Here is a 19,733-nt window from a genome sequence, read left to right as displayed (position 1 = left end):
CATTTTTTTCCTTTTTCTCCCCGAACCCCCCAGTACATAGTTGTATATTCTTTGTTGTGGGTCCTTCTAGTTGTGGCATGTGGAACGCTGCCTCAGCCTGGTTTGATGAGCAGTGCCATGTCTGCGCCCAGGATTCGAACCAACGAAACACTGGGCCGCCTACAGCGGAGCGCGCGAACTCAACCACTTGGCCACGGGGCCAGCCCCTGGCTGTGAATTTTTTTAAGCTTTGTCACCTACACTGATATAAAAGATCTTATATTATATTCTCTGTATTTACTGGCCTAACATGGTAAAAACACACACTTAAAACATTATTTTTCAAAGAAATTATTGGCTTGGAAATTTATAATTAGAAATATGTATATATTTGATTGCCTCCTCAAAATGCCTCCCCTTCCACTTCTCTTCACACTTGCTTTACCTAACTAATTGGAAGGAAAAACAACAAATAGTCAGTACTCTTTACTATGCTCACTCAAACTGTAGCTTATCTTATTTACGCAGAAATATGATTATACGCAAGACCAGGCTAAAAGGAAATTGTACAGCGTATTAGAAATTAACCCTAACAAAAATAGAAATCTTAGAAGTAATAAGGCAATTAACCCTAACAAAAATAGAAATCTTAGAAGTAATAAGGCAGGATGGATCTGGGTTCTAATCCCAGCTGTGCCAGTAACTAACAAGTCATTAGGTTTTCATCACAGATCTACCATTTACAAGCTGTGTAGCCTTACACTAAGTACTTAACCTCTCTAAGTCTCAGTCTCCATCTGTAAAATGGACATAATAATGATATCTACCTGGAAGGCTGCGCTCAGTGTTAAAGAAGATAAACCGTGTAAAATGCTTAGCACTCGGAGTGGAACGTAAGAAATACTGAGAAAATGTTCAAATGTTACAATTACGATTATAATTAATGAGTCTGATTGTCAGTGGGTATTGTCTGACCAGTCTCAATAACTTTTAATGAAATAACTGCCTTGAACTGTTTAATGACATCATTTAGAATCAATTATTAGCAACATCTGGCTATCTTTGAGAAAGAATAGAACTTGATTAGATCACCAAGAATGTGGCTATAACATTCATTCTTTCAGGAATGTCTTAACTAAATAAGTATATCTTAAATTTCTCTTAAATATCTACTTCTTTCTATCCTCACTACCACCACCCTAGTCCAGACCATCATTTTCTCTCACCTGTAACAATTTCCTAACTGGCCTCCTTGCCTCCAGCCTGGTTCCTAATTAGTCCATCCTCCATATTGCAGCCAGTAATTCTAAAATTGGAGCTGATTAATTACTCTCTTCAAATAAACCTTAAAATCTTGTACAAGGCTTTCACGGACCTTCATAATTTGGTTACATTTCTAAAATCGTAATTTACTACACTTCCTCCTACCCCCAACCTAACCTCCTTACTTCTAAATTATATGACCCAGCCATATTGGACTTCTCAGTTTGGGGTGTGTACCACATTCTCACTCGCCTTTGGCCCTTTGTTTCAGTTATTCAATCTGCCTGCATCCCCAAGGGCCAGCACAGTGTCTGGAATGTTTTTAGTGCTCGATAAATATTTGCTGAATGAATGAATAAACAAGATAAAGAAATAGTGAGTGAGATCTAGTATCTGATATGTAGCTGAAGCCATATCTCATTATGATTCCTTATAGAAAATAGCAACCATTTATCTTAAGTCCATTAATCTGAAAGTGTTTCAATTTAGAAACACTTCGTACCATGAAAACAAAATTATTTCTGAAAATAAAAAAATTAATTGCTTTGGCATTTCTAAGTCTAGTGCCTTTGAAAAAATAACATACAAACCAACATTTGTGACACAGATAGCTACAGATGACATGATGAAATCTCTACCTCCACTTTAAATTGATAGTACTAATTAACTAACTTTTCTAATTTTAAGATAAAAGACAGATAGTTGAACATTATTCCTGTGGTTTGTGTTAAAACAGTTAAAACAAAAGACTCATGGGGCCGGCCCTATGATGTAGTGGTTAAGTTTGCACGCTCTGCTGCTGTGGCCCAGCGTTCACAGGTTCGGATCCAGGGCATGGACCTACACACCACTCATCAAGCCATGCTGCGGTGGCATCCCACATACAAAATAGAGGAGGGTTGCCACAGATGTTAGCTCAGGGCCAATCTTCCTCAAGCAAAAAGAGGATGATTGCCGGGAATGTTCAGTCAGGGTCAATCTGCCTCACCAAAAAAACACACACACAAAAAAAGACTCAAAATCCCAGACATAAAGTTCTGAAATAAGAAAAGAATTCCATAGTTTAGTTTTGAAAAATGCAACTATAATGACCAACATAAGTATTAGGTTGTACCTATTAGGCCTGGATAGTTCTCAGAGAGGCCACCACCCAGATGAACTTAAATGAGACAGCACCCTCTCTGTACTCCAGTGTCAGAGCTCCTTCTATTAGATGCATATCAGGATGTCTTTTCTTCCTCAAATTTATAGTTTTGATGGGCTTTGTATGTAAAAGGAGACAAATGTTAAGAGTTACCTAATACAATGCACCTATATTAAGAAGCCATCACAAAATTATCCTATTTTATCAATAAAATTATAAATCTGGGTGTACCTTTGCAAATTTAAAATCAAGCTCAGATAAAAAATACAGACTCAGATCTCTAGGCCATGAGTCTAACAAGTTCATAGGTGAACCTAGATCTTGTAAGGGACAAAGATGAAAAAATTAATCCAGAGTGTTACTCAAATAGGACACATATTTGTGTTCGAAAGGTTCCCAACATCTTCCTGCTGTGCCCCAAAGAATCAAAAAACGTGGGGACGGAAATCAGGTCATGAATTCATGAGGAAAGACACAAGAATCCTTGGGCTCTGCTCTAATAAGCAGGAATAGCTCATCAGGTTTTGAGAAATTCTTCAACCATCTTATTGATAATTTTTCTGTTTCCTGGGACTCCTATCAGTGTCACAAGTGAGGTCACTTTTCAGGGTTCTGACTCAACAATGTCACTTCTGATTAAAAATAGAACTTTGAATATGGTGCGAAGTGCTTCTTACCTTTCGACTTTCAGATTGCTGGACTTAGGCCAAACGGAGACACAATTCCCTTATTAGTGACCTGCAGATGTATATTAAAAAATGACTCATATAAGAATCACATGAAAATTCATAAACACAAAACCTAGTCCAACGTGAGGTTTACAAAAGGTACACAATTAAAAAAACTGCTGAGTTAAACCAGGGAGAGAAGTGTTCAGAACTGGATAATGGTTCTTATAGTTATAGAAAGGGAGTGAAGAATTTCGTTGGCTATTCACGATGATTTTACAAGATTACTAAAAGTTCCAAATGCCTAACACAAGAATAAGAAGCAAAGGGCAGAATTCTTATTCCACAATGATCCTCCCTTACTAGCGGACGCTCAGAAGGCATTCAAGCTCAGGAGTGTTTCTATTAGCAGCCACTTTACAGCTAACTTCTCAAATGTCTACAAAATAATTTCAAGTCTCTTCACACTAAGCCTCTTAGTGTCCTCAACCTTAAAAAGAAAACTAAGTAATACCTAAACTGTGATCTATGACTCCTTAAGATACCTGTAAACGCAGTCAAAACGTCAAACCGTTAGATATTCAAGGAGCGAAAGCCTCAGAGTTAAGAAAGACAAAAAAATTAAAAAATGATGCTGTGTTTAGTTGCCTCTCTGTTATTCCTTCCACTTGTGAACCAACTTTCACACTTCTCTTCTGTGGCTTTTATTGTGTCCTCTCTGTGGTATTCCTAAACATTTATCAACAGACTGTAATGATTGCTTTTCTGCCCCAGATTATAACCACCTATGCTGTTTTTATTAATCTCTCTTTTTGTAAAAATAGAGAGTATCTGATAGATAATGGCTGATGGATAATAGTTATTTACTAAATGTGTAATACAGGAATGAGAAGTATGCATGGTGCAAATGGAAATGGGAGTTAGCGCTAAGGAACAGAAAGAGGAATCATCAGATGGGGAAACTAGTGAGGGGTGGGATTTCAAAAGAAGTGGAGTTAATGCTACCATTTCTGTATGTTGATAAGTTGGTACGGAAAAAATAAAAGGTGATCATGCACGCTAATAGTCATTCATTCAACAATATACGGAAGAATTTTATAGTTCTTCATGGTCTTGCATTTCATCACTTGCACCTAGGTTTAGCCAATGGTTTACTGTGCTGTAGGTAGGTCTAAGTTGAACTAAGAAATTTGTATGCCTCAAAATGTAAGTAGTCTGTATGTGTTTGTACACATACATGTATGTACAGTCATTCCTCATTATTTGCAGAATCCGTATTGTCAAATTTGCCTATTTGCTAAAATTTATTTGTAATGCCCAAATCAGTACTTCTGGCATCTCTGCAGTCATTTGCAGACGTGCACAGAGTGGTAAAAATTTAAGTTCCCTGTAGCGCACATTTTCAGCTGAGGTCTGACAAGGCGATGCTCTGTCTTCGTGTTTCAGCTCTCATACTGTAAATGTGTCTTGTTTGCGATGTATTTAGTGCTACGTTTTTTGCATTTTTGTGTTCTTGTTTTTGATTTCATTGTTTGCAATGGCCCCCAAGCACAGTGCTGAAGTGCTGCCTAATGTTTCTAAGTACAAGAAGGCTGTGATGGGTCTGACAGAGAAAATATGTGCGTTAGATGAGTTTTGTTCAGGCATAAGTTATACGGCTGTTGGCCATGGGTTCAATGTTAATGAATCAATGATATGTATTAAACGAGGTGTCTTTAAACAGAAAACCACATCAAACAAGGATACGTATGGAGTGGTTAGTGAAAATGTGTGACCAGAGGGTCTCAGGGACCTTACCCAGTATTTTCCCTGCGAGCAACGTTTCACTATTTGCCACTGTAGGGTTTGCATCAACTTTAAACATAGATAGCTACCACAAATAACAAGAATCAACCGTATTTATTAATTAGTAACCCATCTGGTCAAGATAAAAATCTGAAATGGTATATCAAAGTTTAAGCAAAAGGCTGATTCAAAAAATGGTCAAAAAGACTTAAAAAATTTAAAAGAAAAATATTGGTCAACTTTCTTCTTATGTTATTAGCTACTAGTTAATTTTTAAGTGCAGCAAAAAAGCTTGGCTGGAAGTAACCCATTATACTATAATTTGAAACATAAATTTACAACATCACTTTAATATCTTGCAAATTCTAAAGGGCAGAAAATGAGCTTTAAAAAATTGTACTTGGGGAGCCAGCCCTGAGGGTGGTTAAAGTTTGGTATGCTCCACTTTGGTGGCCCGGGTTCAGTTCCTGGGTGCAGAACCACACCTCTCCTCTGTCAGTAGCCATGCTGTGGCAGAGGCCCACATAGAAGAACTAGAAGGACCTATATCTAGAATATACAACCATGCACTGGGGCTTTTGGGAGGAGGAAAAAGAAAAAAAGAGAGAGGAAGATTGGCAACAGATGTTAGCTCAGGGTGAATCTTTCCCAGCAAAAAAAACCCTGCACCTGTTTTAAAAAAATTGTAGTTTTGGATAAATTATATCCTGATGCAACTTACTACTAGAAGCAGAATCTTACTGTAAACATTGTATAGGGAGGGATATGAACCATTTGGAAAAGCACAAAGTCTAATTTTTATATTCTGAACAATAAGATACAACACATCCCAGATGTAAGCTAGCCTAGATAATTTCCAAATCTTTAGAAATAGTGGTACATGTTCTATTATCAATGTGAGAAATATCTTTAAAGGGGCAAATCACTCTCATGGAAAAAGACAAGTTTACAAAAATTCATTAAAACTGAATTCACATGATAATTTTCTTGAATTAGGCTCACATGTGTTAAGAAATATAGTACAGTTTCTAATGAAGCATTTGGCATTTTCTTTTTATAAGTAAAAGGAACTATGGTATAGGCAATCAACTGTGGACCTGCTGGCCAGTTTAAGAAATAAAACATCACCAGTACAGTTATGTTACCAATTACCATTACCCAGCACGACCCCCTCTTTACCTTCCTACCTCCCTACCACTCAGAAGAAATGATCCCTGTGGATCTGAGGTTTGTTCATTTGCATGTATTCAAAGGTATTTCTTATATATCACATTTTTGGCTCACTTAAAAAATTACTTTTATAATCCACAATGAAAAAAACACTCAGCAAGGATGCAAACGCTAAAATGTAGACGCTTTAAAATTTATCAATAATTTAAACCTTAAATTACCTTAGCATGCTGCAGAGAGAGAACTAGCACATTCAACGGACAAAGAAAGTGATGACTTATTTTATACGTAAAGTTAATTGGAATGAATGTCAAGTTCTTGCTGCATCAGTGAATCATTGTGCTGCCACGTATACTAATAAGAAATTAAAAAAAAAACCTCATCTAGAAATATAAACTTTTAAGAAACTATTACGACCTTCTAAACTTCAAAAATAAAAACTCTCTTGCTGGCTGATCTTACGCTTAACACAAATCAACTTTTAAAGCATATTACTATTTTGAAAGCTTAACTTTCTGAAAAACAAATATAAATGGTGAAATCCTACAAACAAGTGAATTCCAGAACCTCTCCATGGAAGGGACACTTGTGACTGAGGAAGGCGGCAGTAAGGGAGAACGCTGATGTTTCTTGAGGATCCTTCAGTGTATTAAGCTCTGGCACAATTAACTCCTTTTTAAATAAGCTGAGATTTAGATACTTTCTCATAAAGCTGATCTACTGCACTGAAGGGAGATAAACACTTGAAAGAGACTGAGTAACTTCCTTTGGGATGAGAATGTTCCTTACCTGGCCATGCTCTGTCCTAGCCCCAGGGCTGAACCAATGTCTGCAGAGGAAAGAGAAAAGCAGTTATTAGCAGGAGCCTGGCTCAAAGCCCATGAGCTCACACAATCAACCTGCGTGAGCTTTAGGAAATGTGGTCGCCACCAGCAACAGCGCCTTAAGTACGCTTTATTTTAATGGATATTTCATGTAATTCTAGACTTACACCAATTTTGACAGAAATGTAAGAGTGCTCATAACCCAGTAATTTTCAATTTAATAAGCAAACTCAGTTAGAATTACATTTCCATTTAATTATGTTAACATAAACTGCTGGGACTGTATTCATTTTATGAATCAATTCTGGTTATAAAGTCTACAAACGCTATCATTTACCACAACTTAATTATAGCACCATTACAACAAATTATGACCTTCTGATTGTTGGAGTTTTAAAAAACATTAAAAATACAAGAATATTATATCCTCTGGCTATGTCCCCAGGAACCATCACACAAGCCCCTTGATGTGAATTCTGGAGCATCAGCTGAAGGCACCTTGAACCCATGGCTTCCATAGTTATAACAATCTGGATTCGGGCTGAGAACAAGTTCAACAACATTTAAAATATAGAAGTCACTGCACAGTCTTTCCTTCTCACATTGTGCCTGCCTGGCCCACCCTACACTGCTTCAGCTTCTCCTTGGACTTTTAATAGTGACCTACCTGGCGATATTTTTCAAGAGGAGTTGCTATCATTAGCTATGTGTCCAGTCTTCTGGCAGAATTCTGCATAAAAACTAATTGTAAACATCAAGGAGTCGAAAATCCAGAGAGACATTGTGGCAGATGAGCCAACGAAAGCCCACCATCACAGGGCATGATACAGTTTATTTTTTTCCAGAACAATAATATTGAGTACCTCTACGTACCAAGCACTCTTTAGACACATGACATGTATTGTTTCCTATGCTCAAAAAAACCTTACTAGGTTACTCTCATGTTCCAGATGCAGAAGTGAGGATCAGACGTTAGGTTATTTGCCCAAAATGTGCTTTCTCCATACCATACTGTAGAAGGACAAGGGGCTTCCATTGAAAGGGCACATTTCCTGGTACCCTCTAAGACTCCGAGGCATTCTCTAGCCTCTCCAGTACCAACATGTGGGCATAAACAGCCTCTATGTTAAAAGGATCTGTCTATGTCCTTACTGGAACATTTCTCAAGCTCACAGACAGCAATGCTCCTCGGCAGCTGAGATTCCACCTTTGATGTGGGAATGGAAACATTGGTATTGTAAATGACAACTGGATTAATTACCACCTAGAAACAAATTATTCACTGCCATTCCCCTGACAACGTGCCTACACATTTCCCCCTCTGCTATGGATTGTGCCTTCTTCTTTAAAGAAAAAAAAATTTAATCAAATGCATACAAATAGTTAAAACACAAAACAAAACAAATAAATGAAAAGGTTTAAAAACACTAGTGTTTTGTCTTATCTATCCTGATCCCTAATCTCTGTCCAGAGAAACCACTGTCAACTCTTTCAGTCTTTTCTTTTGCTACTTAATGATGCATTTGTAAAGAATATGGTTATACCGATATTTTGTGATTAATTTATTTTAGACATGAAGGACTGACTTCCTATTATTATAAATTTAACTCTTATACTACTCCCAACCCCCTATTTCTAGTTATAACACCATTTTTAATTATTGAATTGTGAATACTGATATTATGACTACATGAATACTTTGTGCTGCTCACTTTCTTTCTGTTTCTCCTAAAGTTGGTAGTTGCCTTGTTTTTCTTCTTTTGCTGTTTTTTCTATGTACCCACTGACCTTCTTTATTAGAGCTGTCAAATCCTTATTACTGTTAATTTTCAAATATTAAAAAAATCTCTGATAATATACCCGTCTCTTACTCCTCCTCCCTTTTTAGCCCTGAGAGATCTCCTTCCAAAAGCCCTTTGTCCACTTGGTCTCATCTGGTTGCTGTTCTCCAGATCTGCCCTGGAGCTTCCCTCTGCTTCCACTGGGGCTTCACATGACTTCTCTCCTTTGCTGTTACCTCTGTTTCCTGTTTCCCAAAGCTTCTCAGTTTATTTCTGCCTTTTCTCAAATCACTCACTTGCACAGTATTTTGAGAGTGCTTGAGAAGTACTTTGTTTGAGCTGTTGAGTTGATCTTTTTTCTTCCTTATTTGTCTGCTTTCTTCTTCAGGTAATTAGTTTTCAATACACCAATTCAATATTTCTTCTTCTTCTTTTGCATGTGATCTGTACTTTTCTTCTCTGGATGTTTTCAAGAGTTTCTAATTTCACTAGTAGTGGGCCATTTTCCTTTACTGTGTTAGATGAGACCTTTCAATCTACAGATCTGCGTCTTTCAGTATGAGAAAATTCATTCATTCGTTTTCTTTTCCCTTTTTTTTGGTCTCTCCTTCTAACATTTAATTGTTAGATTTTCTGGATTGATCTGCTAAGTTTTCTTATTTTTCCCTCCTAAAATTTCTTTGTCTTCTTTTTCTAATTTTAATTTTTCCTTCTTCTCCCCAAAGCCCCCCAGTATATAGATGTATATTTTAGCTGTGGGTCCTTCTAGTTGTGGCATGTGGGATGCCACCTCAGCATGGCTTGACGAGTGGTGCTACGTCTGCACCCAGGATCCGAACCAGCGAAACCCTGGGCCAGTGAAGAGGAGCGTGTGAACCCAATCACTGGGCCACGGGGCCAGGCCCTCTTTGTCTTTTTATTAAGTTATTTCTTCAACTTTTAAAATTAAATTAAATTTTTTATTTTGAGATAATTGTAGATTTACATGCAGTTCTAAGAAATAAAACAGAGATCCCATGCACCTTTACCTAGTTTTCCAAAATGGCAACATCTTGCAAAACTATAGTGTGATATCACAATTAGGATACTAACATTGATACAGTCCAGATACAGAACAATTCCATCACAATGATCCTTTTTGATGCCCTTTTATAGCAACACCCACTTCCTTCCCACTCTCCCTCTTCTGTACTTAACCGCTGTCAACCACTAACCTGTTCTCCTTTTTCAAACAATTTTGTTATTTCAAGAATATTACATAATGGAACCACAAGCTGTGTAACTTTTTTGGATTGGCTTTTTAACACTCAGTATAATTCTATGGAGAATTAACCAAGTTGCTATGTGTATCAATACTTTGTTCCTTTTTATTCTGAATAGGATTCCATTGTATGGAAGTACTACAGTTTATTTAACCATTCACCCACTGAAGAACATCTGGGCTGTATCCAATTTTGGGTTTCTACAAATAAAGCTGCTGTGAACCTTAGTGTACAGGTTTTTGTGTGAATATAGCCTTCATTTCTGTGCGATCAACGCCCAAGAGTACAACTGCTGGTTACTATGGTAACTGCATATTTAGTTTTATAAGAAACTGCGAAAATATGTTCCAGAATGGCTACACCATTTTACAATCACACCAGCAATGGATCCAGTTTGTCCAGTTTGCCCACATCCTCATCGGCATTTGACGTTGTCACTATTTTTTATTTTAGCCATTCTGATAGATGTGTAGTGATAGCTCATTGTGGTCTTATTTGCATTTCCCTAGTGGATAATGATGCTAAACATCTTTTTGTGTGCTTATTTGTCATCTGGGTATTCTCCTTGGTAAAATGGTTGCTTATGTCTTTTGCCTATTTCCTAATTGGATTATTTTCTTTTTACCATTGAGTTTTAAAAGTTCTTTATGTATTCTAGAAATTAGTCCTTTGTTAGAGATGTGGTTTACAAACACTTTCTCCCAGTCTATACCTTCTTTTCATCCTCTTAAAGGGGTCTTTTGCAGATCAAAAGTTTTGAATTTTATTAAAAAGACTATCCTTTCTTCATTGAATTACTTTTGAACTTTTGTCAAAAATCAGTTGACCATACTTTGTGTGGGTCTATTTCTGGGGTGTCTATTATATTTCATTGATTTATATGTCTATCCCTCTACCAATATCACATACTCTTGAATACTGTAGCTACGTTAAGTCTTGAAATCTGGTAGAATGATTACTATCCATTTTATTCCCTTTTAAAAATTATTTTAGTAATTCTAGCTCCTTTACTTCCCGATATAAATTTGAGAATAATCTTGTCTTTATCTACAAAAAAATCTTGCTGGGATTTTGATAGGAACTGCATTAAGGCTGTATATCAGTGTGGGGCGAACTGACATCCTCATTATGTTGAGTCTTCCAATCCATGAACATGGAACGTCTCTCTATATTTTTAGATCTTTATTTCATTCATCAATTTTACCTTCCATTTTATCTTTCATCTCTTTTATTCAATTTTTTCCCAAAATCTTATTCACGAAATTTTTAAATATATGGTTAAGTTGAAAGAATTTTAGCATGAAGACTTACAAATCCATCATCTAGATCCTACCATTAACATTTAATATACTTGCTTTATCAGATATCTATCGATCTATTTTAATAATGACTTCTGATGAGCAGGCACCTTTTTATCTCACTGTTTTGGTCTTTTACACGGAAAGCTTTTCTCAAATATTTGATGATCTGTAGCTATCCATTCACTATTTAAGAGGCACTAGAAACTGATTGGAAGAGATTTTCCAATGAATAAACCTCCCTAAAGAATGATCACACAACAAGTTTCTATTCATGGGGAAAACCGACAAAGGTTAATATCTTGTGGTCTTTTTAAATCTCAGATTGGTGAATTTCTTAACAAAAGAATTACTCACTTTCTTGACTGGGACACGCTATTCCAGCTCCATGACTCACCCTGTTTCTAAGTTTTCAGCTTTTCTAGGTCCTGTGAGGGGTAAACTGGCATTTCCTTCAGCAGATGCTTAAGTTTATGGTCCTTCTATCTGCTTAGTTAGCTGCAACCCGCCAACTGCTTTCCATCTCCAAAATCTGGTTGAAACCTCTAATCTCCTGAGGCGTCCTCTCCTTCTCTGTCATTGTGTATTTACACCTTTTTTCTTTCTTTCTGGTGGAATCAGGGAGGAAAACTGAAAATAAAAGTTCAGAAAGGCAAAAAATCCAAGAGACAGTGGTATCACTGAAGCCATAAAGGGGAAAGTTTCCAGAAGGGAGCGGTCACCATTGTTGAATATGATAGAGAAATCAAGTCTGACAGGACTGACAGAACACAGTTGAGAGGGATGCTGGTGATCTTGTCCAGAGAAGTTTCCAGGGAGCAGTGTGGGAAGAATCAGGATTAGTACGTCATAGGTGGGTGCCGAAGAAGTGGGACGTGAGGAAGCAGAGTTGGTACAGTATCATTCATTCTTTCTAGAAGTGCAGCTTTCAAAGTATTTGTGTGTAAGAGAGAGAGGTCAGAAGGAAACTCAAAGAAGAGGTTTAGAATGTAGTAGATAATGAAAGAAGCTTTTGGAAGAAAAAAGCTCCTTTCAATCAAAAGCACAGGTGTTGGAATCAGCCACAGACAGGAGAAGAAAAATCTAAGAAAAAAGGAAGTGAAAGAGGTATGTTTGGAGAAGTTCACCCAAATTTGTGGACCAACAGCCTTACTTCGCAAAGGTGAAGAAAAGGCCAACTTCTCAGAGGGATAGCTGATAGCAAGGGCTTGGTGACTTGAGATATAAAATAGCTTTTGGGGACACAAAAAATGTTGTTAGGCAAGGCCACATGAAAGCACTGCTGAGGGATCTACTGAGGTGTAAGATTATAAATGTGTAGTAGCAACAAATCATATAATCTTGTGATTTTACCTGGTAGTGCTCAGCAGAGGAGCAGTGAAGATGGACAGCTGGATTGATTGACCTAAGGTTAGGCGTTTATAGGGCATTGTGGCAGGCAGAATTAATCCACATCCTTGTGTAACTTCCTCTCTGAGTACAGGAAGGACTTGGAATATGATGGGATATTCCTGTGATTAGGGTTATGTTACATGGCACAACTGGCTTTAAGAAAGGGAGAATATCTTTGGTGGGCCTAAGCTAATCAGGGGATGCCTTGAAGGGACTGGACTCTTTTGGGTGAAAGAGATCCAAAGCATAAGAGAGTTTCAAGGTGAGGAAGATTCTCCATTGCCAGCTTTGAAGATGCAGGGCCATGATGTAAAGACCCGAAAGGAACTTCTAGGAACTGAGATAGATCACTGGCTAACAACCAGCACGAAAACCAGGATCTCAGTCTTACAACCGCAAGGAACGGAGTTCTGACAACAATCTGCCTGAACTTGAAAGTGGATTCTCTTACTCAAGTCTCTAAATGAGAAGACAGCCAGCTGATGCCGTGATTTCAGCGTTATGACACGCGAGGCAGAGAATCCAGCTGAGCTCTGCCTGTGTCAGATACAGGATTTGCAAGTATTTTCTCCGAGTGTGTAGCTTCTCCTGTCCTCTTATTAGTAGGGTCTTTCATAGAACAAAAGTTTTAATTTTGTTGAAAAGCTTTCCTTCCTCTATTGAATTGCTTTTGTACTTTTTTCAAAAATTAGTCGAGCATATTCATGTAGGTCTACTTCCGGGTTCTCTATTCTGTTCACTTATGTGTGCATTGCTCTACCAGCACCACATGCTCATGATTACTGCAGCCCTCAGAAACGGTGAGCTAGTAATGGGTATTCTTTTAAGTCACAAAGCTTATGGTAAATTGCTATGCAACACAGAAAACTAATACACAGAGTGAGGACACTGAAGGCCATGTACTGACCGGTAGAGGATAAATCAGAAAGGAGAGGACACCCCAAGGAGGATGATGGAGAAAATGGAGGACTTTTGGAAGGGCGGTCTTGATGAGTTTAAAGGGAAGTAAGCATAAGAGGAAAAAAAAGGCTGGAAGAATATTAGGTTGTGATAAGAAAATGACAGAATAGAGTTGAAAATTTCAGAGCTAGATTAGTTCTGGGTGATGGTTATGTTCACACATGCAGATGAAGATCACTGTAGTCAAGAAGGAAAGTCAACTGTGCTAAATGCCAGCATATATCACCTAAGGCTCACCGCAGCTCTGCTGCTAACAGGAGAACCCAACATTTATTGCACCTTACTAAAAGCCAGGCACTGTTCTCATTTAATCCTTAAGGAATCTCGTAAGGTACATACTATCCCATTCTGCAAAGGAAAAAACAGGCTCACACTAGGTTAAGTGACCTGCCAAAGATTTCATAACTAAGTAGCAGAGTGGAATTCACACCTAGGTATTCCGATTCCAAAGCTCCTGTTCCTTCCAACCATTATACATATCGTCACCAACTCGGAGAGCAGAAATTGATGCAGAAAGGAAGACTGGCACAGGTGCCAAACTCCTCCCTGAATGAGGAGGAATAGATGGTAGCAGGAACATCAAACAAGGTAGGACTTTTACACAGGAATGAAAAAGGAAGGATCTAGAAGGGGCAATGATGTGGCGGGAAAATGGTGGCCTCTGGTCCCTAGGGCTTATGGGAATGAGAGAAGGCTAGAAGTTACCTTTGGGCAGCCTGACTAACTCACCCTGCCAGATTTAGATGCTTCCTCTTCTAAACTTTCCATGTCTTTGCACATATCTCCATTAAAGCAGTTATATTCATATATTGCAGGTGTTTGTTTATCCTGATAAAATGTCGGAGGTCCTTGAGAAAGGGATAATGATAACTGTAATAACAGAACAGTAATAGTAGTTGTAGAAATGTCGCAGTAGTAAGAGAAGTAGAAAGAAGAGCAGTAGAAAGACCACAGCCACTCAGTAAATGCTGGATATGTGCTGGGTACCATGCTAATGGTCACACGTAGATTAACTTATTCAAACCACACAACAACCTCATGAGATAGTTCTATTACTCTTCAAGGTCACAAACCTAGCAAGTACTGGAGTTCAGATTTGGACCCAGGCTGTCTGATTCCATACCTTGCATTTTTAACCACCATTCCCCTTAAATTGCTCTCAATTAGAATCATTTTTTTGGAGGGGGGGAAGTAGTTTTTCCAGTTTGTTCTCTTTTCTCCTCCCCTCTTTTTTTTTGTACTACTGGAAAATAAAAGTCACTTAATAACTTTTTAGTGAAAAAATGAACAAATAAGGAAATACGGACCAAGTAGGGTCTTTGAAAGCCAAAGAGTAGAATTTATGTAAAGCTAGAGGAGGAAAAACGGCATGGAAGAGGATGAAACTGTAGAGGTGTTATTTACATTGGAGCCAAGGTTCCCAAAGGGACTCACAAGAGGGTTAACAGTGAAAGATGCATCTGGGAGGAGGGAGCACAGAAGAGCTTGCAACTGATCAACCGCAGGGAACGCTTGGCTGAGACACACAGCTGGATTGCCTGTTCTCAAGAATCAGAGGGGCTGAATGTGGTTTCCAAGCTCAGTTCTCCCTCTAGGATACAAATGCAGTTCGGGTGTGTCTAGGAACAAAGCTTGACATATATTATTTCATTTAGTCCTCACCTATCCGCTGATTACAGAATCAGCTGTCACCTATTGAGCTCTTACTAGTATGAGTAGAGCTGTAATGATTGGCAACTAGAGAGTGGAAGGGAGTTGTTTTTAAAATTTTTTAAGTAACAAGTGGACAATAAATCCTTAGGAAAGAAGGTTTTTTGAACTAAAATCTCTGAAAATGCAGATCTCCATACTAATTCCTTCTCATGGTTCCTTAACCTCTTTCCCCAACCACAGTGTTGACCTACAAGTAGCAGAAATGTATCGGATTTCATGAGAAGTGAATTAATATTACATCCAAGCAAAAGGACAAAACCAACCTCAAAATTCTTAACTGAGGTCTCCTGAAATGTACTTTTTAGAAGGAAAGAGCTAGAGCAGCTTATAATACAGATTTTTATTTTCAGAGTTCCTATTTTTTTATAGAGTTTCTATTTTTGGCAGCATAATTTTATATTAACAGTGGTCTTGTGTAAATATACATATATATAATAGCCTAAATCTGTGCTCTCTAATACGGTAGCTACTAGCCATATATGGCTATTTAAATTCATATTAAAAGTTAAGTTCCTCAGTTGCACAAGCCACATTTCAAGTGTTCTGGACACATTTGATTAGTGGCTACCCATAATGGGTAGTGTAGACAGAATATTTCCATTATTGTTAGAAGATCTATTGGACAGTACTAGTCTACATAGATTATCACAGAAAATTCAAATTAACTTTGGAAATGGTATATAATCTTCTACACTAAAACATCTCTGTAAACCGTAACTATTTTATTGAAGAGATTTGTAAGTATGAAGAAGTACATAACAGAAAGGGTGGTTGGTGGGGAAAGGGGAAGTAGAAATATCTGCTGAACTCCTAACTCAATACCCTATAACAGGATTTCATAGATCAAAGTATGGAAATCAAAACTGAAGGGAGAGGATAGAGTACTAAGAAAAACCCACCTGGCTAGGTAAGAACTAGGTCTTGAGAGCAGCTACAACTGGGGATGTCAAAAGATCAAGGCACATAAGACACTGACAGGGGGTTCCAGATGACCTTCAGAACCTAGGATGATACGCAAATTTTGATATTCTTGAGTCTATCTCTGGCCAGTGGTTCTCAAAGTGTTGTCTTCAAAGTGTGGTCTATGTAGGAGGGAAGAGGTCTCTGAAATAGTGGTAACTAGTAGTCATTGTATTCTTCACTGCCATGAACTTGTGGGGGAAAAATAAATAAAAGGAAGCCAGTGTCACTTAAGAATATTTTTGATATTGCAGTAAAAATTTTTATTAAATCTTAACTTCTGGGTATTCTTTAAAAAATTTTTTGTGGTGAAATGGGAAGTACACATGAAGTATTTCAAGTGCATTTGAAGTACAACAATTGTCTCAAAGAAAGTACTTATGAGCCACTGTTTTCATGGAAGACCATTTTTACCTCGAAGAATGACTAATGGACAAATTATGCTTATTTATACTTGGCTATTTGGAAGACATTTTCTTGAAAACTAAGCAACTCGAGCCTCTAAATTTAAGGAAAACAACTACTTGTAACTCATGATAAAGTTTGAGCCTTCAAGCAAAAATTAGACTCAGACTTTAAAAAACGTGGAACTGCTGCCATGAAGCTGACAGTTTCCCAACACTTAAAGTTTGTTGTGGTGATATTAATAAATGTGAGTTTTTCCAAATGAACAATGTATGATTTACTAAATGATGTACAAGTGATCCTTTCACAGTTCAAGATAGACCAACAGATTTTAATGTAATAACGCAAAACAAGTTCATTGATATGTTTTCAGATTACACATTATAATTAACCTTTGAGAAACAACCACTCTGTGTTTTGGAGTAGTATCAAGGAACATCCACACCCACAGTGATCTGAAAAGTCTATTAAAACACCCCTCCCTTTTCCAGCTACATATCTGTGTGAGGCTGGACTTTCTTCATATGCTCAACCAAAATAACATCTCACCACAAATTGAAAGCAGAAGCAGCGATGAGAATCTACTGTCATCTATTAAGCCAGACATTAAAGTGATCTGCAAAAACAATGTCATGTTCTCACTAAGTTTTTTGGGGAAAGGATGGTTATTTTTCATAAAAACATGCTATTTGTGTTAACAGGTAATGGGCTGATTTACTACATTTTTTAATGAACACACAAATACCTCCTAAAATATCCTTTTTGCTCCAAACCAGGTCTTGATCAGGAGGTCTCTAGCTCAATGAATGGCAGCACCAACCTTCCAGTGGACAACTGAACTCATCTCGGGCACCTTTCTCTCTCACAATGAAACCATCAACAAGTCTATTATTTCATAAATATCTCTTAAATTCACCCAGTTCTCAATACTTCTGGCACCACTTTAGTCCAAACTATCAAGTTTTACATGGAAAGTTACAACTTTCCTTGTACCTACTGACTTTAATCCATTCAGCACACTGCAGAGCTAGTGATCATTTCCAAGTTCGATTCTGAATATTCAGTTATTCATACCCTTACTCAAGCAAACAAATAGATATTCACAACCAAATCCAAGTCTTAAGTGGCTTTCCACTACTATTATGAGTGGAAAGAATCCCTAAAATGGCCTCTCAGAATTAGCACCATCTGGTCCTTACCTACCTTCCTCCAGTCTCATCCATACTACGTTCTCTTTCCTCACATTCTTTTAGTTTCTAGAACAGAGAAAGTGTTATTCTCTCTGCTTGAAATGCTCTTCTTGCCACCATTCATCTAGTTCTCGGGAAATCTCATCTTAAAATTTTTTTTTTTGGAGGAAGATTAGCCCTGAGCTAACATCTGCCACAAATCCTCTTTTTGCTGAAGAAGACTGGTCCTGAGCTAACATCCGTGCCCATCTTCCTCTACTTTACATGTGGGACGCCTGATACAGCATGGCTTGACAAGCGGTGCATAAGTCCGCACCCAGGATCCAATCCGGTGAAGCCCGGGCCGCCAAAGTGGAATGTGTGAACTTAACGGCTGGGCCACCAGACTGGCTCTTTAAGCTTCTTGCCCTTAAGGAAGCCTTCCCTATCTCCAAGTCTAGTTCAAATTCCTGTTTTTAAAGTTCTCTTTTGGAGTACTCAGCTCACTATAGGATAATGCATTTATGTGTCAGTATATAATTATACATTTATATTTGTGCTTATTGAGTAGTATTTTCTCTATTAGGTTGTGCCACAAGAACAGCGATGATGTCTGCTTTATTCATTATTGTACACCCAGCACCTAGCACATAGTAGGCCCTCATAAATATTTTCTGAATGAATGACTTGAGATATAGGGCAGAGTTTATCAGTTAGAGCCAGCATGTTCTTCTACATGAAAGGACAAGAATAAGAGCACTGGGCTAGGTGTTCTTTCAGATGTTCCGGGTTCTTAGGGCTCTGTGGACTGGACGACCAGGATGGAAAGATATTCCTCATTCATTGACTTCTCTATGAAACAAAAAGTCTATTCTAAAACTATGCTCTAGAGGCCCTTCTAAAACATCATTTCTTTTCTTAAACTACGAATCCAGGAAGGTCAGCCTGCTGTGGTTGCTACTCATGGTACCTCATGCTACACCAGAAAGATCTAAGTTTGGATACAGGCTCTGGCACTTACTAGCTAGCTGAACTTCGACAAATTACTTTCATTTTCTGATTCTTGGTGCAATATTGTGATTTATAAAAATATATATATATCTGGTCATTCAGGTGACTATATTTCTCATACATAACTGGTCTTCGTCTATGCTTCCTGACTCACAGCTCCCCAAACCCTTGGAATTTCCTAAGTGTTGAAAGTGACAAAGTTGTCTCTTGTTTTATTAATGAGGTGGCTTTTGGACCCCCACCTAAGGATGGGAGCTGGTTGCCAGAGGAACAAACCATGAGATTAGAGGCTTGGAACTTTCAGTCCCACCCTCTAACCTCTGGGGAGGGGATAGGGGCTGGAGGTTGACTCAATCGCCAATGGCCAATGATTTAATCAATCATGCCTATGTAACCAAGCCTCCATAAAAACCCAAAAAGGCAGGGTTCAGTGAGCTTCTGGGGTGGTGAACGTGTGAAGATGCAGGGAGAATGGTGTCCCTGGAGAAGGCATGGAAGCTCCGCTGGCCTTCTCCACACCTTGCTCTGTACATCTCTTCCATCTGGCTGTTCCTGAGTTATATCCTTTTACGATAAACAGGTAATATAGTAAATACAATGTTTCTCTGAGTTCTGTGAGCCACTCTAGCAAATTAAAAGAACCAAGGGAGGGAGTGGTGGGAATCTCTGATTCATAGCTAGTTGGTCAGAAGTACAGGGAACAACCTGGACTTGTGATTGGCATCCTGAGTTGGAGAGGGTCAATGGAACTTCTAATTTGTAGCCAGTGAGTCAGAAGCTCAGGTGACAGCCTGGGCTCGAGACTGGTATCTGAAGTGTGGGGGAGGGGGACAGTCTTGTAGGACTGAACCCTTAACCATGAAATCTGATGCTATCTCCAGGTAGACAGTGTCAGAATTGAGTCGAATTGTAGGACACTCAGCTGGTGTCACGGAGACTTGCTTGTTCT

At 38.2% G+C, this 19,733-nt stretch overlaps 1 protein-coding gene across 2 annotated transcripts in view; it reads right to left on the bottom strand.

Annotated features, from left to right (window-relative positions):
• The window catches only part of GPATCH2 (G-patch domain containing 2), a 221,449-nt gene that overhangs the window by 89,687 nt on the left and 112,029 nt on the right, over positions 1–19,733 (bottom strand). For both annotated transcript variants that reach the window (XM_008526700.2, XM_070602484.1), the window contains exon 7: positions 6,799–6,838. In XM_008526700.2, the coding sequence (XP_008524922.2) occupies positions 6,799–6,838 (40 nt within the window). The remainder of the gene's footprint in view (positions 1–6,798; positions 6,839–19,733) is intronic.

This window comes from Equus przewalskii, chromosome 31, assembly GCF_037783145.1.
Source record: "Equus przewalskii isolate Varuska chromosome 31, EquPr2, whole genome shotgun sequence".
NCBI classification, from domain to species: Eukaryota; Metazoa; Chordata; class Mammalia; order Perissodactyla; family Equidae; genus Equus; species Equus przewalskii.
Note: the sequence above shows the minus strand (reverse complement) of the source record. Positions and strands in the feature narration are given on the sequence as shown.